Source organism: Hipposideros armiger, unplaced genomic scaffold, assembly GCF_001890085.2.
Source record: "Hipposideros armiger isolate ML-2016 unplaced genomic scaffold, ASM189008v1 scaffold_357, whole genome shotgun sequence".
NCBI lineage: Eukaryota > Metazoa > Chordata > Mammalia > Chiroptera > Hipposideridae > Hipposideros > Hipposideros armiger.
The window spans coordinates 1240149-1266147 of NW_017731707.1; the positions used below are offsets into that span (position 1 = coordinate 1240149).

Sequence of the window (25999 nt, forward strand, 5' to 3'; positions counted from 1 at the left end):
CTGTAGAGGGCAGTGTCACTGGCCCTCATATGTGGGATCCGAACCGGGGCCCTCTGGCATCCCAAGCGAGTTCTTAACCATCGTGCCACTCTGCTGGCCCTACCCTATGTCTTTTGATTGGAGCATTTACTCCATTTACATTTAACATGATTGATAGGTGTATAGTTATTGCCATTTAGTATTTGTGTTTCTGGTCTTCATTAGTTAGGTTGTTTTTTTCTTTCTTCTGCTTAAAGAAGCCCTTTTAACATTTCCTGCAATGCTGGCTTGGTGGTAATGAATTCCTTTAGCTTATTCTTTTCTGGGAAGCTCTTTATCTCCCCTTCAATTTTAAATGATAACCTTGCTGAATAAAGCAATTTAGGTTGTAGGCCTCTGTTTTTCATCGCTCTGAAAACCTCCTGCCACTCCCTTCTGGCCTGCAGAGTTTCTGTAGAAAAGTCAGCTGATAATCTTATGGGGGTGCCCTTGTAAGTAACTTGCTGCCTGTTCCTTGCTGCTTTTAGGATTCTGTCTTTGTCTTTAACCCTTGCTGTTTTCACTATAATATGTCTTGGTGTGGGCCTGTTTGGGTGCATCTTGGTTGGAACTCTCTGCATTTCCTGTGCATGTATGTCAATTTCCTTTGCCAGTTTATGGAAGTTTTCAGACATTATTACTTCAAATATGTTCTCGATCCCTTGCTCCCTCTCTTCTCCTTCTGGTATTCCTATGATGCGCATATTGTTGCGCTTGATGTTTTCGCCCAGCTCTCTTAAACTATTTTCAATGTTTTTATTCTTTTTTCTTTTTGTTGTTCCGCTTGGATGATCTCTGCTATCTTGTCTTCTAAGTTGCTGATTCGATCCTCTGCTTCATCCAATCTGCTAGTAATTCCTTCGAGTTTGTTACTTATTTCAGTAATTCCATTCTTTAGTTCTAGCTGGTTGTTTTTCATGATTTCTGTATCCTTCTTTATATTCTCACTAATTTCCTTGAACATTCTAATCATGAGTGTGCTGAACTCTGTCTCCAATAGGTTGGTTGCCTCTATTTCCTCTAGTTCCACTGATTCAGAAGGTTTCTTCTGTTCTTTTATTTGGGATGTGTTTCTTTGTTTCCCCATTTTGGCTGACTCTTTGTGCTTGCTTCGATGGATTAGGCAGATCCCCTACGTCTCAGTCTTTTCTGGGTGGACTTATTTGGTTTGTGTCCTTTATATTTGAATTGCTCTCTCTCCCTATTCTCCTGTGCATGTGTTCCAGAGGTGCTCCTTGTGTTGTTTCTTCTCCTGTTGAAGTTAAGCTTTTATTGCTTTTGGCTTGACTCCCAGGTTGACTAGCTGTGAGGATTAGCTGTGTCCACAGTTTATGAGCTGCTGTGGAAGGGTTCACCCCTCTAATGAGGTTTGGCCCCTATGGGCTCTTGGGCCTGTAGTGATTTCCCTTCAGTTATGACTCTTGTAGGTCAAACCTGGTAATGCTCTGGTTTGGTCTAAAGTTGGCCTCTGGGTGTGATGATTCTTGAGTCTCTTTGGATGGGCCCTACTGCAGGATGATTTTAGAGCAAAACAGTCCGACAAGCATGACCACAACGGCCACCAAAAGAAACCAGATACTCTCACATGTAAAAAACAACCAATAACCAACATAAAACCTGCACAGAAATATCAAACGTACAAAAAAAAATTGCAGAGAAATGGAAAGAAGGAGGAAAAGTAGATCCTTGAAAAGAAAGAAGAAAAGACAGGAGAGATGGGAGACAAGAAAGAAAGAAAGAGGAAAAAAATTATATATGTACATCTACACACCCATATATATGGACACACACACACACACACACACACACAAACACATATATACCTATATAAAAACTAAAAATGATAACAATGAAATAGAAAAAAACCCAAAACACCCAAAACAAGCAAACAAAAAACCCCCAAAACACCCAAAAAAGCCAAACAAACAAAAAGAAAAAAAACACCCCAAAACCAAACAAACCAGTGCCAGTCTGGCTGAAGTCCACCAAGCTGTCTCCAGGTTGTCCTCTGCTGTACAAAAGCTCCCCTGCATCTTGTGGGAGCAGAGCTGGCCGCCTGGCGCCTAGATTCAACCTGGAGATGCAGGGCTATTTTAAATGAGTGGGGTTATGAGGTGTTAACTGGTAGTTTTTACAAAGTCAATGCAATTTCTGTTCTCGCCTGCCTGGAGGCACACTGAGAACTGTGTAGCCAGAAGGCCCAATGTGCGCCTTCGGGCACTCTTTCCACCGGAGGCTGTCGGGGGGTGTGAGATTTCTGAGTCGCTGAAAGCCATCTGCCAGGGGTCCTGCGAGTGACTTAGCAGCTGAAGTTGCCCTGCCTCCCTATTCGCTGGGAGAGGTGGGGTGGGGGTAGGTAAGCCCACATTCTGCAGCCTTTTCCAGGCTGAGTTTCTCAACCCCCTGGGAGTAGGAGCACCTCTGTAATCTGACACTATTCCTCCATTCAGGGGTCAGCTTAAGACTCCGAGATGGTTGGGGCCAGGGTTTCCGAGGGAGGGTGGGGGTGAGTTCTTATCTATGCAGCTGTTTTTTTGCTATCTGTACGAGAAAAAGAGAAAAAAAGAAAAAGTTAAAGAAAAAAAAAGTCCGGCCACTGTTTTGAGCTGAGGCTTGTGCCTCAGACGCTCTAGCCGTGCTCCTGGTGCGAGACCACGGGGGCACAGGGACTGAGCCCGCCCTGGCGCTGCAATGCTCTTCGTTCTGTCTCCTGGGGTCCCTTGTCTCTGCAGCCGCTGGTGTGGACCACGCCTCTGCACGCACGTCTCCTCTCTCTCTTCCCCCACTCGCCCGGCCCTAGGCTCCTGCCCTAGACTCTACAAGCCATTGAGCTCCCGCTGCGCGCTCCGTGGGACCGTGAGGCCCAGGGAGTGTGCCAAGGGAACACTCTCCAATCTGTCTCCTGGGGCCCCACGTCTCACCCGGGTGCGGGGTGCACCTCCACGTGTCTAGCCTCCCTCTTCCCCCACTTGCCTGGTCTGCCCACCTTCAAGTATCGTTGTGCGAGTCTCTTAGCTGTTCTGTGTGATGAAAAGAGGTTCCTTTGATGAGCTACAGCTGTTCAAATTGTGGCACTTTCTAAAGGAGAACTCAGGGAGACCCTCCTCACAGCCGCCATAGTCCCTCTCTCTATTCCACTCTAGATTTTCTTGATGAGTATCTGAAATTTGTCTTCCAGATTGCTGATTTGTTGTCAGGAGTGTCAATTCTACTCTTTATAACTTCCATTTTGAGAGGATTTTAAAAATATTTTACCTATAATGTGTAAGTTTCCCATTCATTCAAATGCCACCTGGATCCCACCCTTTTCCTTAGCCTGGTGGCCAAAGCACTTATTCCGTGGAGGTTATATACCATTCATACCCTTGGTGAAGACCAAGGAAGCAATTGCTTTCTAAAATTATGTTTCTCGTAGAAAGCTATTTTTTCATATTTTGGGATGTTGTTCCCTTCCCTTACGCTACAGTACCTTTTCTAAGCCCCATTTTAGATTTTTCTTGTTTGCTTTTGCTTAAATTACATCTGTCCAGATACTGCATTTATCAAAAGGTAGGATGAGTGGGGCAATCTTCAGTTTCCATTTTATTTTCTTGAGAGTTTATTTTGTAGCTAAAGCTAAAGATTTAATTTATATGCACAGCTCCTGGCTCATTTGGCTAGAGTGCACTTGCCATGCAGTGTACAGTTCTTATTTGAACAATATAACGCATGGGACTAGACCTGCTGATGAGCTGTTCCCACACTCAAACTCTATTCACATTGGCAACACTTTTTTGTGGGTCACTAAGCATCTCAGGGTGCCATGTGCTTTCTCCAGACTGCTTTCAAATAACTTACTGCATTTGCAAAAAAGCCTGGGTGAAGAAAGGGAAGCAATGATGTTGGAGAATCTGGCTAGGAAGAATAAAATAATTCTAATGGGCAAAGATAACTCTTCATAGTTTAGGAATGGCCAGGTTTCCTAATGTTCTGTACAGCCCTTCTCCCTGAAAAAAGCACAGAGAAGAGACATAAATAAAAAAACTCCATTTCCTCTGTTAACGCCCACTCTGGTTCAAAGGCTGAAGTATGTGGTATACCTCAAAGAATATATTTTTCAATACAAATGGAAAAGTCTATTGTCACTGTGGCCTTTTGAATTACTGCTGTGGATACCATCTTTTTATAGACATTGATTTTGGTGTGTGTGGAAGCACAGGAAGAATGGCTACTCTCCTATCCTGTTAACTAAATAACTGAACCCGAGGATACAATAACCTGGGAAACAAGGAAAACTTGTGGTCAGAACCCCATAGTAGTGAAATATAGTAGGAAACGTTTGGAGTTTTCATTCCAGATATTTCACCAATGTTGTGTGAACTGAATAAATTGCATAATCTCAGAGGACATTTGATTTTATCATGTGAAAGTAATTTGGACTAATGATCCCATTCCACAGTAGAATGTTTATAACAAAATCTCAAAGTATAATAGGAGTGTTTTAAGACAGAGGTGACCTTTGAAGTTTTGCTTTTCAGGACAGCTTTTTGTTGCTATTGGGTTGTCGGAAAGTCATGATGTACTTTGTCTATGTTTTTCAAAGGTCATTGATTTATATGAAGAACAAAGATCAATCAATGATATATTGCCCATTTTGTTTGATAATCTTTTGCCATCTTTCAGTGAGCTTCATAATTCCTCGTTCATAGAAGGACCTGTCTTTATTTGTGAAAAACTGAACAAGGTGCTGATATACAGCCTCGTCTGAATTGAATGTTATACCATGCAACCAGTTTTGAAGAGAGTGAAATAAGTGGAAGTCTGACAGTGCAAGGTCAGGCGAGTATGGTGGGTGTGGCAACATATCCCATCCAAGCTCCAATCATTATTGATGGGTGATCAAACTTGTGTGTGGTCTCGCATTGTCGCAATGGAACACAACTCCTTTATGATTAACAAGCTCTGGACATTTCTGGATGATGGATTCATTCAAACTGTCCAATTGCCAACAGTACACATTCGAATTGGTTGTTTGGTTTCTTTGTGGGAGCTCAAAAAACACAACACCTTTAGAATCCCATCACACTGAGAGCATAACCTTTCTCTGATGAATGTCTGCTTTCAATGTTGTTTGAGGCAAATTATCACGGGACCACGATGGTTTGCAAACCACATTGTTGTAAACAACCCACTTCTCATCACCAGTTATCAGTCGCTTCAAAAAAGGATTGTTTTCCTCATGTTTAATGAGCATATTGCATATGTTTATATGTGCCATCAAATGAACTTCTTTGAGTTCATGCGAAACTCAAATTTTGAGCTTGCTTACGTATTCCAGCTTCTTTAGGTGGTTGTGAACACTTGAATGATGGATGTTCCACATTTCTGCAATCTCTTGTGTCACGTAACGTGTGTTTGACTTGATCAATGCATTTATTTTGTCGTCATCAACCTTGGTGGGCCTCCCTGACCAAGGAGCGTCGTTGAGATAAAAATCACTAGCACGGAATTTCGTGTGCCATCACTGGCACTGATGTTCTTGTAAAGCATTGTCACCATAACCTTTACGCGACTTTTCACAAGCTTGACATGCATTCTTCCCTTTATGGAAATAAAACAGTAAAATATGGCAAAAATTCACAGTTTGGTCTTCCATCTTCAACTTGTTTGTAAAATCTTCAAAACTCAACCAAATCACTCAATTCTTTTTTAGAATGAAGCTAGAACTGTCAGCTGTCAAATGACATAGCAGTAACATAGATGTGAATGACTCTAGTACTTCAAAAACGAACTAGTGCCATCTGTTGCAAACATGCGTCATGACTTTTCCGACAAACCAATGTAATCCAGAGACGGAAACAGAATGTTTCTTTGTTCCTTGTTGTAGTATAAAAGGGGTTTGGGGAGGGGGAACTGAGCAATCAGGTGACTTGAGAGGCAAGTAAGAGGCCTACCCTTGTGCTCCTTTCTACCAGTAAGATGGTGTTATCTGCGTATCTTAAGTCATTGATATTTCTTCCATCAGTTTTTACTCCTCCTTCCTCTGAGTCTGGCCCAGTTTTTTGTATGATATGTTCTGTGTACAAATTACACAAATAGGGAGAAAAGTGCACTCTTGGGTGACATCTTTGTCTATAGGAAAGCAAAGGGCACAAGGGAACTTCTGGGGAGTAACAGAAATGGTGCATATCTTGTTTGTGGTGGTAGATTTAAAGGTATATTAATTAGTCAAGACTCTTCAATGAGTACATTTAAAATGGATGCATTTTTGTATATAAAGTTGACATTGTTAAAGTTAATTTAAAAATAAATAACAACTGCTCAGAAAGTCCCAGAGCTCCTCAGACGTGGAAACCACCCAATGCTTGAATGTCATTGCATGCCTTGGAATGTTCCTGTAAGAGAGGAAGTTACTGTGTGTCAGGATAATAGCTCATGACTCCTCCAAACTTTTTCTGCTATTTATTTTTATTTGAGTGTTTGGGAAGGCAGAGGGGAGAATGCTTTTTCAATTCTGTTTTATAGATTTAAAAAAATATACTTCATTCCTGAAGTTATTTTTAGCATCCTTTGCTTTACCTCCCTGCGACTCATATTCCAGTCAAGGCAACACATGAGGATATTTACTTTTGACATTTGAATAAGTACACAATTTGTTTTGAGACAACAATGATACAGCATAGGCAACTGGATATAGCCAAGTTTATTGCAATCCCTGTGAGTAGTAGAGCAGAAACATAATGCTTATGTAAGAATGATCTTGCTTTTCCCCCTCTGATTTGCTTTCATTGAAAAGAAAATTTCTTAACATTTTTTGTCATGGTAAATATCTCAAATAGCTTTCCTGGACAATCTTTCACACAGCTGTGCAAAGCAGAATTTAAAAAATGCCCACTTAGCATGCAATTGAGACTAATAAGTTCTGGTTTGTTTGATGTGTGTGGATCACAAATAAAAAAACCCCAAGTCCACGTATATGACCATTAATGTCTTCAAACACCAATTTGATTAAAGCTATAACTATTGCATTTTTCACTCATTCCAATATTTGTATCTGTTTTATGCAATAGCCCATTTCCAGATTATTGCAAGTTCTATGGAAATAAAACTTGACATACTTCAGTACAATCACCACTTTGAAATCTTTCAGTGAACACTTAATTGAGGTTTAGTAATAGTCAATTCCTAACAAAATTAAATATTTAAATATGATGTCGTTATCGAACATAGACTTTGATTCATTCTAGCTCAGCTTCTGAGAGTATTTTTCTTGAGTCTATCAAATTTTTAAAGGTACATTAGACTTTGATCTTTCTAATGTCAGACTAGCTTGTATGATTCATAAAGTAGTAAAGGTTAGTTAATAAGTATTAATTAACACAGAATTTTGTGTATTTCAATTGTTACAATATTGCTGAAATAAGTCACCACTGTGAGAGTCAAACAACATGAAGTTCTAATTATGAAAACTTGGAAGTTCTCTTTATTCCAAGGGGGCCTTCACCGCTGACTAAATCGAGGTTTCATCCGGTGTTCGCATGCCCAGTTCTAGTTTACATGCAGGTATAATTAATGATCTGAACTAGGACCCTTCTTAAAGTAAAAGATGAGCAATTAATAATTCCTTTGGGACAATAGCCATTGTCTCTGGCAAACTGAGATGTATTTTCACCTAGCTATATCTGTTCAAGCTGTAGCACAGGTCTTAGGTAGACCATGAAGGTAATAAAATCATCATATCAATATTATTCATAATTTCTCAGAGGACTAATTAGCATGGTAAACAAAAAAAATCAGGGCCTGGTTTCCATGAATACAAGATATGTACATTCACGGGGTGACAATTTTTGGGGAGACTAAAAAGAGTAGTTCTTGATCTTAGAAATCAAATTTCTATTGCTGGGAGCTAGCAGGGCATCCTGAACTGGTACTCTATGTGCCTGGTACACTGACATGACTATAGACTTTCATTCCAAGCCTCCTCCTTCCTCACCACCAAACTAAAGACGAAAGGCCAGTGCTGGACTTAAGGTCCCCTCAGATCCTCGGAGGATTTTGCCATGATCTGCAAACCCTGACGATGCCTTCATTTTCAGAGGGGATTTGAAGCTAAAGGGGTGAAAACACAATGATGGAAAGAAGGGAGAAAGGGGCAAGGGGTGAGAAAATGAGAATGCCAAATCAAGACACTCAATATCTGAGTAGAAAGTGCTGCAGAATGAAAGAACAAAGGAAGCAGGGCATGAGGGTGGTTGGAGAGAGAAGAACATTATTCAAACAATTTAAGTAAATTGTCTAGCACTGAAGGAAGCTCGTCTTAATATATTTTTTTAAAAAGCCACTGAATGCTGGCAAGATAGATAAAAATAAACCCACCCAGAGCAAATCTTTGTAAAATTTCAGACTATTAGGGATAAACAGAGCATCCTGCAAGCTTCCAAACACAGTATGAAGAAGGAAGAGGAAGGAAAGAAGCAGGGAAGAAGGAGAGCACTCCCCTAGCAGCCAGGGAATGAGACAGCCCCTGACGCTGGAGATTCTCTCCTAGAGCCTCTGGTGGGAGATCAGCTCTGCCAACATTTTGACTTCAGCCCAGTGATACTGACTGCAGACTTTTGGCCTCCAGCGCTGGGAGAAAATAAACCTCTTGTTTAAGCCACCCAGGTTTTGGTCATTTGTTGCAGCAGCCACAGGAAACCCAGTGGGAAGCCTCAGATATAAAGCACACCCGGGCCATTTGGAGCAAGTCGGAGAATCCAGGAGAGATTTCTCTGCAAGACAAAATTGATGGGAAATGATGCACCTCCATGTCTTGAGTGGTGGATTAGACAACTGGCAATTAATTTTGTAAGTTTAAAGGCAAAACGAAGCCAGTTTTTAAAAAGCCAACATTTAATCCTAGAGAAAAACAAAGTTGTTCAGATAAAGAAAAATAAAAATGTTGCAAACTACATGGCTCATCTGTAAGTAGCATTTACACAATTGTATATAAATTATTCTATTACTCTATTGGGAAACAAGGGAGAAGTAGTGTTGTTTTGTGGTAATGACTGCCCCAAATTCTCATCTTCCCAAATGAGAAGTTAACAGAAATATCCAAAGAAAAGCCAACTTAAGAATATATGCACCTTACTTAGAGAAGTGGAGATAAAAAACCAAAATAAGTTTCAAAAGTTGAAAGCAGTGTCTGCTAGGGAGAACTAAATATAAAAAGAAATGGGAAAGCAAATACTGTTGTTTTTCTTGGGACTTTGTAGAAAAAAATATGCACATGCCTATGCATGTATAATTTTGGAAAAAATGAAAATGAAAAATCAAAAACTGCAAAAATGATGAAGACCATAAAAGAGTTGGTTACATTCTAGGATTCATGAAATACAAAATGAATGAAAAATTTAAAACAAATTTTTAACATTATGCAACTAGGCATATGTGGCTGAGCATAACATTTTCAGTGACTGCATCCTGTAAGGAATTGCAAGGTACTATATTTCAAACCATTGGAGGTGCTCCAGAAAACCTGTACTTGAAGGCTCAGGGAGGGTGTGCAAAACCTTGCAAGATAGGCCTGTATCAAATCTCTGATGAAAAAGAGCAGCTGGGCTCCATTAGTCTCTCTATCGGCCTCTTTTTTGTTGACGATTCTGGATCTTTACCTTTCTTCTCAAGTCCCTTAAACATACTCGTTCCAGTGCTTTCTATTTCAGAAAATTATGACCACTAAAAAGACATCAACTCAATCTGTATAAACATTTGTTTAACTTGAGGATCTGCTTCTGGAACCACTCCTGGTGCCAAGAACTATATTAATGTGTGCAGTAAGTGTTAGGTCCCCGCTTGTTAACAAAGACCTTAGATAAAGAGTTTTCATTCCAAAGGCTTTAGTAGTCAAGCCTGGTGACCACCTCACTCTACAAGAGGAAAATGCCTGGAAGTCTTGGCGGGTGGGGAATTTATAGCTGAAGCTAGATACAGAAGCGGAAAAAAAAGTGGTTAGTGAGTAAAAGAAAAAAAAGCGGTTAGTTCATTTTATTTTAACAAACTATAAAACATTGTTAGCTTATCTTCTAACGAGTTATAAAACATGGCTAGCTTATCGTCTAATGAGCCATAAAACACGGCTTGTCTATTTTCTTCTAACGAGCAATAAAACATGGCTAGCTTATCTTCTTTTACTTGCTTGACAGGACATTCTGTTATGTTTGGCTGAAGCAGGAGTTTTTAAATTCCTCTGAGAGGGGTTGCTTTTCGAATGAGCTTGCCTAGCCTAGGGTCTGGGCCTGGGTCTCCACACAAGGAAAACAGAAAACTCTGTATTGCAAACAGAGTGGATTAAATACAGAAAATTGGGTATAGGGTTGTTTGAAGCTTGGAAGTTTACCAAGGGCATGTTGAAGTCACCCAGAACGTTAAATATCAACCTCCCAGAGGGCTGAGAGAACAAAAAGAAGGTGGGTACCAGAACTGAAACCTCAGCAAAAGGGTCTGTGTGTGGGGGTGGGGCTTAGACCTCTGGAGCAGGGTGCTGCCCCGAGGCCGCTGAGAAGGGAAGTTCATACTTACACTGCCACAGAGCTGGGACAGCTGCTGCTGCTTCCTGTGAGGGGTAAGGTAAGGCTGGTCCCAGCGAGGTGTGACATAGAGTGACACTATTGGGAAGAATATATATTTCCTATGCTTTTGCTGTATTCCACAAAATTTATACATTATGTTTTCATTGAAAATATTTGTAAATGTCTCTTGAGATTTCTTCTTTGACCCATGAGTTATTTAGAAGTGTGTTGTTTTAATATCCATGTATTTTAAGATTTTTCCAGTTATCTTTCTGTTACTGATGTATAGTTTACATTTACATTGTGATCTGAGATGAGATGTTGTATGTTTTCTATTCTTTTATATTTATTAAATTGTGTTCTATGGCCCAGAATGTTGTCTAGCTTGGTGAAAATTCCATGTCAGCTTGAAACGAATGTGTACTCTTCTGCTGTTGAATGAAGTAGTCTATAAATGTCGGATATCCAGTTAATTGATGGTGGTGTTTAGTTCAACTATGTCTTCACTGATTTCCTGCGTGCTGGATCTGTCTTTCTCCTATAGAGAGGTGTTGAGAGCTCCAAATATAATAATGGATCCATCAATTTCTCCTTTTAGTTCTACCAGTTTTTGTCTCAAACAGTGTAATGATCTGTTGTTAGGCACATTATATGTTCAGGATTGTTATGTCTTCTTGGAGAATTGACCCCTTTATTATTATGTAATGTCCTTTATCTTTGATAACTTCCTTGCTCTAAACTTTGCTCTGTCTGAAATACTATACCTACTCCAGCTTTCTTCTGATGATGTTAGCATGGTATACTTTTCTTTATCCATTTAATCTATATGTTTTTATATTTAAAGTGGGTTTCTTATACACAACATATGGCTGAGTCTTATTTCTTCATCCATTCTGACAATATCTGTCTTTTAATAGGTTCATTTAAAGCAATAACCTTCAAAGTATTAATATAGTTGGGTTAATATGTACCGTATTTGCTACTGTTTTCTATTTTTGTCCTTGTTTTTTGTTACTATTTTTATCTTCTACTCTTTTTCTGCCTTTTGTGGTTTTCACTGAGCATTTTACATGATTCAGTTTTTCTCTTTTCTTAGGATATTATTTATACTTTTTAAAAACATTTTTTTAGTGGTGGCCCTACAATTTGCAGCACACATTTACAACTAATCCAAGTCCACTTTCAAATACTATACAACTTCACAGGTAGTGTGAGTACCTTATAATAAGAAGATAATTTTTAATTTCTCTCTCCTGTTCCTTGTATCATTGCTGTCATTCATTATACTATACACAAGCATATATTACATATGTATGTATACATAATCAAATTCATTCTTCTATTTTTATTTTACCTTCACTTATACCTTTCCAGATAATCTTTTCTTGTGTTTAAGTTTTTATTATTCAATTGCAGTTAACATTCAATATTATATTAGTTTCAGTGTACAGCATAGTGATTAGACATTTATATAACATACAAAGTGATCCCTATGATAAGTCTTGCATCCACCTAACACCATACATAATATTATTGACTATATTCCTTAAGCAATACTTTACATTCCTGTGATTATTTTGTAACTGCCAATTTGTACTTCTTAATCCCTTCACCTTTTTCACCCAGTCCCCCAATCCTCCTACTATTTGGCAACATCAGTTTGTTCTCTGTGTCTGAGTTTGTTTCTGTTTTGTTTGTTTATTTTGTTTTTTAGAATCCACCTATAAGTGAAATCATATGGTAATTGGTCTTTCTTTGTGTGACTTATTTCACTTAGCATAATACCCTTTAGGTTCATTCATGTTGTTGCAAATGGTTAGATTTCATTCTTTTTTATTGTCGAGCAATATTCCATTGTATATATGTACCACTTCTTATTTATCTATTTGTCCTTTGATTGGAGCATTTAATCCACTTATGTTTCAAGTAATTATTGATAGGTATGTAGTTATTGTTATTTTATTAATTGTTTTCTGATTGTTTTTGTAGTTCTTCTGTGTTTCATATTCTCTAGCCCTCCTCTCATGTGTGTTAATGACTTTCTGTAGTGTTGTGTTGGGATTCCTTTCTCTTTATTTCTTGTATATCTCTTATAGGTTTTTGGTTTGTGCTTACCATTGCTTCATATATACCAAGCTAAGTGTATAGCAATCTATTTTAAATTGATAGTCACTTAAGTTCAAACACATTCTAAAATCACTATCATTTTTACTTAGTTACCTTTATGTTTTTGTCATTATTTTTTACTTCTTTTGTGTGTGTGTTTGTATGTATCCCTTAATTTACTGTTGTAATTATGCATGATCTTTTGACTTTTACCTTTTAACCTTTGTACTAGTTTTAGTGTTAGTTCATTCTCTGCTTTTATTAAGTGTTTGTCTTTGTCAGTGAAAATTGTTTTTCTTTGAGATATTTTGGTGCATAGCTTCTCAAGGGCAGTACTTCAAAGGTGACCATAGTGATATTCAGCAACAAGGTATGTAGCACTTTTTCCAGGATGAGTTTGCGAACTTAATTATCAGACCTCATATTTCTTGTAATACTGGTTTGGCATGATGAACTCCCTTAGCTTTTTCTTTTCTCGGACGATCTTTATCTGTCCTTTAATTCTTTTTTTTATTTTTTTATTATTAGTTTCAGGTGTGCAGAACAATGCAATAGTTATCCTTTCCCCTCTTTACAAAGTAACAACCCCCCTCCCCCATCTACTGTCCTCCCACCCCCGATATCATGCTTATCTATTAAAATTCCATTGACTCCATTCCCACTCTCTACTCCACATCCCGTGACTACATGTATATATATAATTATAGTTGACATACAATATTATTCAACATCAGCTTCAGAAATATAGTGTAGTGGTCAGGCCTCTATACTGTCTATGAAGTGGTCTCCCTAACAAGACATAGGTCCAACTGGCCCCCTAAAAAATATTTACAACATTATTGATTATATTCCTCAGACTGTCTTTTCTATCCTTGAGGCCATATTGTAGTTACCAATTTGTATTGTCTCGTCCCTTCCCCTTCTCCCTCATCCCCACCTCCTCCCAAATAGCAACCCTCAGTTTTTCCTCTGTTTCTCTGAGATTATTTCTGTACATTTCTCATTTATTCAGTTTTTTAGATTCCACATATAAGTGAGATCATATGGTATTTGTCTGTCTCTGACTGACTTATTTCACTTAGCATAATGCTCTCTAGTTCCATCCATATCATTGCAAATGGTACTATTTCCTTCTTCTTTATAGCTGAGTAATATTCCATTGTGTAAATGTACCATAGTTTCTTTTCTTTTCCTGTTTTTTTTTTAAAGATTTTTATTGGGGAATTGGGGGATGGGGAACAAACAAGTTGCTATCTTTTTGTTCTTCAGTCTAGTTGTGGAGGACGTTGTTTCACTGGCCCAAGTTGGCACCATCATTGTGCTCTTCCCGGGCCAGGCAGATCAGTCGCCGGCTTCTGGATGGCCGCTTACCGCGGCTGCTGGCCACTCATGCTGGCTACTGGCTATACATGGTAGCCCATGGCAACCCACTGCAGCAGGGGCTGCAGCCTATGCCATCGCCGGCGACTCCTGCAGCCCAGCTTCAGGTTGAGCTGTTGTTCAGCATCTTAGCTGTGGAGGGCAGTGTCACTGGCCCTCATATGTGGGACCCAAACCGGGGCCCTCTGGCATCCCAAGCCAGCTCTTAACCAACTGCCACTCAGCCAGCCCTGTACCATAGTTTCTTAATCCTGTCGTCTACTGATGGCCATTTCGGTTGTTTCCAAGTCTTGGCTATTGTGAATATTGCTGCAGTGAACATAGGGGTGCATATATTTTTTCAAATTTATGTCTTGGGTTTTTCTGGATAAATACCTAAGAGTGGAATTGCTGGGTCATAAGGTAGTTCCATTTCCAGTTTTTTGAGATACCTCCATACTGATTTCCATAGTGGCTGCACCAGTCTGCAGTCCCACCAATAGCACACCAGGGTTCCCTTTTCCCCACAACCTTGCCAGCATTTATTGTTTGTTGACTTATTGATGATAGCCATTCTGACTGGAGTAAGGTGGCTTCTCATTGTGGTTTTTATTTGCATTTCCCTAATGATTAGTGAGGTTGAGCATTTTTTGTCCTTCAATTCTAAACGATAGCTTTAGTGGTTAGAGTAATCTTGGTTGTAGTCCATGCTTGTTTTCACTTTGAATATTTTGTGCCAGTCCCTTCTGGCCTGCAAAGTTATTGCATTCTTGATTTCTGACTGGTTCTTTTTTATGTTTCTGTCTTTTTTTATGCTTACCATCCCTGTCCATTGTTTCAGTGCACTTAGATTAACACCTTAATGCCTCTTTGAAATGCCTCTTTTCAAGCCCCTCCTTCTAAAGCATGATCATATAATCTTGCCTTTATGTAAATTTGTGCCTCATAAGTAAACCACCAACTTATTAAGAATTAAAATTATTCCTAATACCCTATCCCTCTATCACTCTTTAAATTCACTCAAATCCAATGAATCTTTCAAATTGATTGGGACATATGCACTCCTTGATACCACACAGAATCTCTGAAAAATAGTCAGACTCTCTTTGCAGTACTCTCCACAAGTAAAGGAGGTGGGTGGGCAAAGGAAAACAAAGTGGTGACCATCCTCTACAAGTGGTATCTTCTCTGCTGTGTAGATGTAGTGTAGCACCAGTATAGCTCTCTACACCTGCATAAGTAAAGTTGGAAACAGACAACAGTGACATTCCTTTGACAATTCTAGAGAGATATACCTCTTACATTAACATAAACTTTTTGACAGCCTATATCCAATTAAGTAGTTGAATGCACTGTGTCCCCCAAGTGTTGGTATAAGACTTAAGATTTATTAAAAATCAAACTTATATTCTCTTTCTTTTATTCATGAACTGACCAAAAGATAATGGAAATGCATGAATATTTTTTGACTCTTTGCCAAAAGATTGTTATTTAGTTTTTAACTCAAATGTCTTCTCTCTACAAAGCCTCCTCTGAGTCATTCAATCAGAATACCCTCCCTTTGATATAGCACCTCCAGATGGTCTGACTTGGTTGCCTGTGTCTTTCCCCCCATAGATTATGAGGTTTCTTTTATGGATAATCATTATAGATAATATTTATTGAAGTTTGTCCTGTCCACCAGTCTTCCTGATAAGTGCTTTAAAGGACTTACTTGTCTTATTCATTCATCAAACAACCCTTTGAGGTGGCACTGTTATTCCTATTAATTTACAAATAAGGAAACTAAGGCCAAGTTCACACAGCTAGTAAGGCTATGGTCTTCCCTGAATCCAAGGCTATGTTACGACCATTGCCTCATATTCCCTCCTGGGCGTGGGTAGAGGCCATCTCTTATCCATCATTGCCTCCCACTGTACCCTGCTAAGTGTCTGGAACAGGGAGGCATTTAGTCAGTGTTGACTGGTATTGGCTGGAGCAGAAATGTCAGAGTCATGAGCATCTTTGCTGTGACTGACTGGTGTCTGACTTCTCTGCTATAAAAAGGAGGACAGTGTTAGAGCAAACACATTCCTTTAACTCATAGCTCTCTCTGTCCTATGTCATTTGAGCTGTTTCCTTTCTCTTCTTCCTTTCTAACTGAAGCATGTGGATTAGAAGTTGGGAGTTTAGTGCACACAGAGGAAAAGTGAGATTGAGAAGGAAGACATTTGGAATCCAGGAAAAAGAGAGAGAGGTTAAAATATATGTGTAAGGTAATATTTAACCTAAAGAAATCAAGATGTTATATGTAATTGGCATATCACAAACCAAGTCAAGGTTTGAGTGCTAGCTCAGTACCCTCTTCTTTCTGATTTGATGTGGTCTGAGAATAAGCTGATGGGTGGGGTTGGACATTATTTAAGCAAACAAAATATCTGTGTGAAATAACGTTTTATGTAGTTGAGCAGGAAGCAGTCTGTAAGAATTCATCAATCTCCTGGCCTGCAGAGAAAACAGAAACATGAGCACAACAGGAAAAGTAAGCAAAAAAAATTTTTTTTTAACTTTTGGAAATATATTCTCATATAATACACAAAGAGAGGTAGTATTTAATGAATAATTTAAAATTTATATCTGAATTTAAAACAGCATATATACTGAAATACAACATAGAACAAAGGCGTCAATATGCAATGTTTATTGAACTACACTGAAATAGACTATTTCTACATATCTTTAACAAGAATGTATGACATCTGTACCTATTTAGGTCTTTATTTCGAATATTAAATAAATGTACAGGAGTTACAGCCAATCATAAGTAATTTGGAAATCTAAAGTTAGGAATATTTTTAATCATGAAGTTACGTTTATATTAAGAAACCATAATTTAAATGTTACTTTTTGTAATAATTTTTTTTATGAAGACCAGGGGTAAAGTTAAGTCTGCTGAACATTTAATTGATCTCAAGGCATTTGAATCATCAAGGTTATGCAAAACAACATCAACATGCAAATTTTGACTTAACAGGGTCCTTTATGTCTCAATCTGGGAAATTTCCATAGAAACCCTATAGAATAATATCTTCTCCATATAAAAGTCAGCATGATTTTATAAAAAGTTAATACTAATATAGTTTGGAATCACTTATTAGCACCAGGAACAAGGATATTTGGTTATAAGTCTTCCTTAGATTTTTTTTCTTTGTTCAGTGTGCTTATAGGTACAGAGAAATGTATGTGGTCATTCAATATAATCAATTCATGTTGTTTAGCTGCTTAATTCCAAAAGCCTGTACAACTGTGTCCAGTATATTTGTTGTGTTAAGAGTGGATCACACACTCTAATATCTTGCTATGATAACTCAATTTAAAGATTCTGAAGTTTCTACCTATAGCCTGTGACGCACAGGCCTATATCAAACTGATGGTTGCAAGATGGAAGGGGGTTGGGGAACTGGGTGAAAAAGGCGAAGGGATTAAGAAGTATAAATTGGCAGTTACAGAACAGTTACTGGAATGTAAAGTACAACATAAGATATATAGTCAATAATACTGTAATAACTATGTCTGGGGCCAGGTGGGTGCTAGACTTATTGGAGAAATCACTTTGTAAGTTATATAAATGTATAGCCATTATGCTGTACACCTGAAACTAATTTAATGTTGAATCCCAACTGTAATTTGAAAATAAAAAAATATATATTTTTAAAAAGATTGGTTGGAAATCTCATGGGTAGCAAATTGTCAGTTTTATCAGTTCAAACCTCTTAATTTTCATTCATTACCAATTATCATTTACAATGGCATATTACATTCCAAATGAAGAATAGTTAGGAAAAACAAAAATTGAATTTGTTGAAACAGAGGTTGAAAGAAATAATGAGTTCAGAGAGCAAAAAGGCAAACCAATAAATGGTAGGCAATCAATCCTTCCCCCCTCATGTGCAACATCAATAGCTTTCAGCTTTGTGATAACACTTCATTTATGTTTATACTTCCTGCATTATATCTCCCTCAAGTGCTAAATAGCAATCTTAATAATACCTGCTTTATAAGGTGGTTGTGGAAACTTAATCAATGTATACTGCTAAGCACTTAGAACAGTGCCTGGTACATAGAAATAATTCAATAAATGTTAGTCACTGCTATCGTTGTTATTCTTGTTATTATTTAACCTTTTGTTAATGTTTCACTGCCAACGGATGGTGAAAAGATGAAGTTGGATTGATCTTAATTTTCTGGACAGCCAACTTTGTGACTGCCAAAATTACTCCACTACTGAGTCAACTGATAATCAGGACCTACATACTATTAGTGTATTAGTTTCAAGTACTCTGATATTTATTGTGGCATTAATCATGACAAACACTCTGCAAAGTGGAAGAACTTGACATATAAAAAATGAAAATGAATTATCAAAAGGATAAAGTTCAATTAAATTTTTAGTTATATTTATAAGTATGCCAATTCTGTCTAGACAAAAAAAAAACAACCTCTCTTAACTGTATAAGCTTTGCAACAATGAAGACAGGTTTTATATTACATTCTCAAGCACTAAAAAATATGTGTCCAACTTTTATTTTGAAGAACATCTATGGGTAAGCTATGCTAGCTAAAATGTCAAATGCACAGTTACCGCGTTTATATATATATGTGTGTGTGTGTGTGTGTGTGTGTGTGTGTGTGTGTGTGTGTGTATGTGTGTTATGTGGGTGAGTGGGTGTATCTGTGTGTGTGTGTGTAGCTGTAATTGCTGCAATTTTTGGCTCACTTCTAACCTGGAAAGAATTGCTAAATATAAATTAAATATCAAAACCAAGCTGCCAAAGCTCACTTTCAAATGAGTGGTGCAAACAAGTAGCACACAGAAACAGTGGGGAGAAAAAAATCGAAGGAGGAAAACAGGTAAATAGAGAAAGAAAAGTCGCCTGAGGCAGGGAGGCAAGTATGCAGCTGGAATCATAAGTCAGATCTTTTTGGGTTAAGAGGAGAATTGAGCAAGGGGGCAGTAGATTTTATGTGAACAAACAGTGAATCTGTCAGTGAAATAATCGTGACTTAAAACTTCATGTACAAGCCAACAGTTGTGGGTCAACAACCGATCTCAGGACTATATTAGGAAATACCAGGAACAAATAGCCTTTGCAGACAAAAACAACACAGGATGGCCTAAAAGAACATAGTCCATTTTATCTCAGTAACTCATTATAATTAATTCTGTTTCTCTTCCTTATGTTATTGTTTACACATTTTTAAAAACAGGTATTTTTATTCTCTTTGCATATGAGAGGTTGTCCATTTCTAGGTAAAATTGGTCAGGTTGCAGACATGGGGCTAGATGTCGCACATAAAAAAAATACAAGTCAAGTCACAATGCCTGACTTCAAGAGTGGGGAAAAACTCGTATCATCTTTCTGTTAAATTTCCAGGTAATTAAATGCAAAGCGGCTGTGCTATGGGAGTTAAACAAACCCTTTGCCATTGAGGAGGTGGAGGTTGCACCCCCAAAGGCTCATGAAGTTCGTATAAAGGTGAAACATCTTTTTTACGTCTATCTAATTTTAGGTTTAAAAGATTCAGAGAATAGTAAAAATGGGAATAACCAAAAGTTCATTAAGAGGAACTTTTTATATGGTAATCCAAACAGTGGAATTACATTTCTTGTCAAGGAAAGATATAAATATAAATTGTTAAAATTTAAAAAAGAGAACAAAGAGCATATACAGTGTAATCCCAATGTCAAACTAAATAAAGTGGTAAACTGAGTTCTGCTCAAAATGGACAAAAAGTTGAATTTATTCAGGAAAATGAAGAAATTGCAATTTGGAACATGCAAACTGTAGCAAGCTAAAGGCGAGTCCCTGGAGAGTTTGGGGCAATCTGTACTTATGGACAGAAAATTTAAAGAGAGGAGAGTTCAGGTACTGTCTGTTAAAATATATATATTATTCGTGATTCTTTTATTATTACCTAACACAGTACTTCCTTTTTGTATTGTTTAATTAGTTTGGGCCTTAAATTTTGCTTAATCTGATGATAATATTGCCATCATGTAGTCTTTTGTTTTTATTTCATTAAAAATGGTTTTTCGTCTTTAAAACAAATAGATACAAGCTTTGAAAACTCCCAGAAGAGACAAATCCAGTCCAGTCATACAAACAAAGCTCAATTCAGTTTATTTTGTGTGGTCACCCGATGTGGGTCATTTTTGCTTACATCTCTGGAAATCACAAGCCAACTTTCTAAAGGTTGATAAGAGGCAACCCCTGACCATCTCCTTATCATTTAAGAAAATTCCAATATTATCAGTTTTTTGTAAAGCAAGCATTTACAGGAAATCAGTCTCCCAGTCCTTGTGTTTTGTTTTCCTGATGGCATTTATGTGAGATTTTCCATTTTATATCATCTGGTTTAATTTTAGGTTGAAATTCTTCACACTAATAACATAAAAAAGAACTGATGTGTTTTACTGAAAAAAGAAAGTACAAATATATATATATATATATATATATATATATATAAATTTCAACATCGATTAGCATTAAAACTTAATCGACTTAATTTTTTTGGTGCTGATCAGCAACTTTTACTTCAATAAAAAATACATTCTTGCCTATTATATAAGGCTTAAATATTTCAGAAACAATTATTTCACAGATTGCTCCAAATTATTTAAGGCAAGAAAGAAAAGTAGAGGAGGGTTTTAGACTGAATAACCTTGGGTATAAACAGACTCTTTTGTATTTGAGAAGAGTAGGGATTATTAGCAAAACCCTTGAAAACTCTATAAAAACCCAACTTCAGGAAACTGGGCATATTAAGTCCATCTGAGGGCCATAATCTTTTCTAAATCTATTTATCCTCCCTTTACCCTGTAGATAGTGGCTGCAGGAATCTGTCGGTCAGATGACCATGTGGTTACTGGAAACCTTGTCACGTCTCTTCCTGTGATTCTTGGCCATGAGGCAGCTGGCATTGTGGAGAGCATTGGAGAAGGGGTGACTACATTAAAACCAGGTACAGAATTCACACTTGGGGAATGGACTTCAGTTCAGGACCCCAAGCTCATCCAGCCTGAATGATGAAGCTGAAGCAATGAGAGATGAAAGACCTTGCAGAAGATGGAGGCAGAGCTGGGACTTGAACAGAGGCCTCCTCCTTTTCTGCCTCTCTGCCTGACTCAGGGATGTATGCATGCATGCACTCGCATCTTCTCTTTTTCAGCAAGTAGTTGTTGAGTACCTACTAGATGTCAGGCACCAGGTTAGATCCTGGGTAGACATGAGGATCAAAAGAGACCCACTACCTGCCAGAGAAGAGTTCATAATCAAATGACTTCCATTTTAGCATTATGAGCACTCTCTTCTTTCAGGTCCAAAAAGAATACAAATGGGACAAATTAAGAAACAAAAGTATATGCACTGAGCCTCTAGATCAGTGTATGGAAACTGTTCTGTGCTGATGTCATTGGATGGGGACCGTGAGGCTCTGACTGAATCAACATGATCTCTTCTTAAGTAGGAAGTGCAGCCAATTCACTGGTTTTCTCTTCAAATATGGCCTCCATTCTTGAACATGGAATGAATGAAACCAGCTAGTTGGAAGGAAAGGAAAGGAGCCTCACAGAAGGCACCCTGCCATAAACAGTATCTGTTTTATTACCTTTAACTGTGGTTAAATATAATTGGTTACAAAATACTATTTTACCTTTAATATTTATTTTATCTTAATTTTATTGTGCATTAATATACATAAAAATTTTAGAGGTAAGGAGTGAATAAACAGAAAATGTTCATGCCATCACCTCTATATCAATTTTATATATTAAATGTTATGGCCCAACCATTTTTATGGGTTTTGTAGATAGGTAGCATAGATGATTAAAGATAAAAATTATTTAATTCTAAAACATCACTGCAGTCAGTAGATTAGACATCCCCCTTTACCAAATATGTAATTGACCTGTGAACTGAAACTATTAAAATAAATGGTCTGGTTTGAGTTTCAGCTCTAAGTATTTCCTTCAGTTAAAGATAAATTAATAGGGCCAGCCAAGTGGTGCATTGGTTAGGAGTTGGCTTGGGAGGCCAGCTCTGAGAAGCAGGGCCCCGGTTCGGATCCCACATGAGGGCCAGTGACACTGTGCCCTCTACAGCTAAGATAGTGAACAACAGGTCGACCTGCAACAGGGCTGCCATGAGTCGCAGGTGATGGTGTAGGCTGCAGCCTCTCCTGCAGTGGGCTGCCGTGCTACTGTGAGTAGCTGGCAGCTGGCATGAGCGGCTGGCAGTCCCGAGAGCTGCCAAGAGCCACCATGAGCGACCATCCAGTGGCCAGGGACCGATCTGCCTCACCCAGGAAGAGCGCAATGATCACAATACCAACATGGGCCAGTGAAGCGACATCCTCCACAACTAGACTGAAGAACAAAAGGACAGCAACTTGTCTGTTCTCCTTCCCCTGATTCCCCAATGATGTTCCCCTCCCCCAATTCCCAATAAAATCTTTAAAAAAAATTAGTAATAAATGGCACCCTTACTTTTCATCCTGGCTGCCTCCACCATAGCAGAAAAAAAATAGATAATTAACAAATTAAGTTATTAGCTAAAAACATTTGAAAGTCAGTTCTCATCCTAAAAGAATATGCCTAACTCATTGTTGAGGGTTGAGGTTTTCAAAGGAACGTCTTGCATTCTTCTTTGTCTAATTTTTTGTTACTTTTCCTTAAAAAAGAACTAACTAACATTTTTAAAATAAGCACTCATTTCACAGTAAAAATAAGCATAGTCACTTTGAAAAGCCAAGAAATGGTTGTAAAAATTCTCATTTTTACTGTATCCCAAACTATTTCAAAATACTGGCTATCTTCAATATCTAGTAGAACTACGGCAACCTGCTCACAACTAAAATTTATAGTTTACTTACAGTGAGAATATTTGATTGAATTACTAAGGATTAAATGAGATGCTATGTATAAAACAACCAAGAGAAAGGGCACACAATAAAAGACAACTATTAAATCCACATTTCCCACATTTGTATTTCCTCTTTGGCAATATTCAGGTACATATAAACCCAAGCCAATAACAATGCTCCCAGGCAGTGACCAATGACATCGTGGTGACTGGATCCTATTTCTTAGAGATGATTCAAAGACAAATGCCTCTAATCCATATGCATAAGCTTTAGGTTCTTGCTCTATTAGTTCCTGGATAGAAATTTAATAAGAATTTGCTCTATCCCTCTCTAGGTGATAAAGTCATCCCACTCTTTATTCCCCAGTGTGGAAAATGCAGTGTTTGTAAACACCCGGAAGGCAACTACTGCGTGAAAAATGAGTGAGTTTCTGATACTCTTTTTACACAAGCAATGAATTTGCACATGAGTTCTGCTCCTGTCTCATGCCCTTGTGTGTCTCTGTGTTGCACTGGCCAGTTTGAGCAAACTCCAGGGGACCTTGCAGGATGGTACCCGCAGGTTCACCTGCAGAGGGAAGCCTGTCAGCCACTTCATTGGCACCAGCACCTTTTCCCAGTACACAGTGGTGGATGAGATGTCGGTGGCCAAGATCGATGCAGCCTCACCATTGGAGAAAGTCTGTCTCATTGGCTGTGGATTCACTACTGGTTATGGGTCTGCAGTCAAAGTCGCCAAGGTAGGGATGGCAATAGATGATAAAACCAGTTGCACTTGGACTGTGAGAAACCAAAAGGAAAGTGATTTTTCACAGGAATCAGAGATAATTCTTCATAAATTTACTCATACCATTGCTACCACAATGATGTTGATATACTCCATAGAATTTAGGGTGTCAATGAGGGGTTGAAAAATGCCCTCAGAAAAAATTAAGAGCATATCCTAGAAAATGTATCTGTTTATAACAAGTGAAAAAGCTGTTGACAATTAGTGAAGAAAACGTAAAGGTGCCATTTTCAATTATTACTTTCCTATATTTGTTCTTTTGGGGATTAATAAATTTTAGAGCTAGGGCCTCATATTCTACAGTTAGTCAGCACCAACATGCGCCAGGCACCGTAGGTTCTGCTAGGTTCTGAGGCAGCAAAACTAAATGACGTAAAGGAGTTGCCTTTGCGGAGCATCTAGTCCTGGATCCTATACTCCCAGAAGTAGGATCAAGAGTAGATTTTAAATCCTTACTTGATATACCTCTAGACCAAGGATCACCAACATACCTGCTCTGTGGATCCCTATGAAAAAAGCAATGAAGCATCAGCGGTGCATTATGTATTTGTTCCACTCATTAGGGGATTTCTCCTCCCTTGCCATGAACACACACACACACACACACCCTCAGAGGTGGTAGATTTTAGGGAGAAATTCTTTAAAGGCTCCTCTTTCCATAAGGTTGGTAATTGAATAAGCCCAGGTACAAGCTATTTACCCCAAATCTTACGGCTGGTTAGTATGAGAGTTGCGACTAGCATGTCTTTATAAAAACTCCTGATGAATCTTAAACCATAATACATAGTTACCTGCATTTTACAATCACAGACACAAGCCTCATGTGTTTTTAAGTAAGGCACAAAGTGCTGGTGTGCCCCAGAGAATGATTACTTGAGATAGAAGGAATAGTTTACCCACACTGAAGGCTGACTCCTATACCAGTCTAGGTTTATTAAACAGTCCCTAGCCAATTTCAACAATTGAGGGCATGTGTTTTTCAAATTTCTATGACTCTACTACTAAGTCCCTTGGGTAATTGCATCATCTGAGCTTGTATACAGAGCAGAAGCCATAGGCTCTCCTGATAATGAATTTCATCCATTATTAAAATGTAGATCAACTTTTTATTGTGTTATTGTTCATTAGTGTATTTTTAAAAGGAAGAATAAAGACCCACTAAGATCATATGGTCTCAAGCTGTGTTATCTTAAAGTTCCCTGTTAAGTTTCCCCTGTTGTTAGGTTTGGCTTTAAGCTGAGAATAACTCTTCCATGCTTCACAGCTAATTTCTGCTCTCATTACACTGGCCATGACTACCAAAAGTTAATGAACCAAGGAGTAAATCATTGAGGGTTTGACTGGATTAATTTTTTGGTCTCCTGGAATAATCTTTTTCCACTAATTTCATTTCCCAAAATTTGCTTTCATGTATGTGCAATGTACTGAAACTGGCTGTCAATAGATTTAAACCACAACTTCTCTTTAAGATGAGCGTCATTGGCATTTAGAGCTCAAAAACCATCCAGTTCCCTGGCTTCCAGCCTGGGCTCACCATTGGAGTCACTTGGGAGTGAACTGGGTCTGACCTGCAGAGATTCTGATATGATTGATTATGGGCTGTGAACTGGGCACTGAATGGTTTCAGAGCTCCCCAGGTGAGTCTAATGTCCGGCAAAGTTTGAGAACCGCTGATCTAGTCTAACCCCTCACTTTAAATATGAAGCGACTGAAGCCGAAAGAGGTTTTGACAGCAGGTTGGACGTAAGAGTCTGAGTAACATCTCTTAACGGAAGACACTCCATACACCTTAGGAACTTTTTAACGATTATTACTTAATCCATGTTTGAATTCTCTGAAACACAGGTCACCCAGGGCTCCACCTGTGTGGTGTTTGGCCTTGGAGGAGTTGGCCTGTCTGTTATTATGGGCTGTAAAGCAGCAGGAGCGGCCAGGATAATTGGGGTGGACATCAACAAAGATAAATTTGAGAAGGCAAAAGAAGTGGGTGCCACTGAGTGCGTCAGCCCACAGGACTTCAAGGAACCCATCTACAAGGTGCTGAATGAAATGAGTGGTGGAGGTGTGGATTTCTCGTTTGAAGTCATTGGTCGCCTTGACACCATGGTACGTACCATGAAATGCCTTGAAATACCTGTTTCTGCATTCTAGATTATGCTTTTAGGCAGCAGAATATAAATATCATATGCACAGAATATTTTTAAGACTTTGGTGATTTTCCATCTCCATTTTTTAATTTAGTATTATAAGAAATGTTTTATTACATTAGCTAATCAAAATATCTCAAGTAATAGTTC

General features: G+C 38.3%; 1 protein-coding gene across 5 annotated transcripts in view; it reads left to right on the forward strand.

Moving 5' to 3' along the window:
- Window positions 1-10427: 10427 nt before the first annotated feature.
- The window catches only part of ADH1C (alcohol dehydrogenase 1C (class I), gamma polypeptide), a 28248-nt gene continuing 12676 nt past the window's right edge, over window positions 10428-25999 (forward strand). The window contains exons 1-7 of one of the 5 annotated variants that reach the window (XM_019661661.1): window positions 10428-10448; window positions 16458-16536; window positions 19430-19531; window positions 20879-21017; window positions 23251-23338; window positions 23436-23655; window positions 25548-25808. In XM_019661661.1, the coding sequence (XP_019517206.1) occupies window positions 16519-16536; window positions 19430-19531; window positions 20879-21017; window positions 23251-23338; window positions 23436-23655; window positions 25548-25808 (828 nt within the window). In that variant the 5' untranslated portion in view covers window positions 10428-10448; window positions 16458-16518. Of the gene's footprint in view, window positions 10449-10517; window positions 10609-13004; window positions 13027-16246; window positions 16271-16457; window positions 16537-19429; window positions 19532-20878; window positions 21018-23250; window positions 23339-23435; window positions 23656-25547; window positions 25809-25999 lie in introns of those variants that run through there. The other 4 variants (XM_019661656.1, XM_019661658.1, XM_019661659.1 and 1 more) reach the window with 4 other exon arrangements.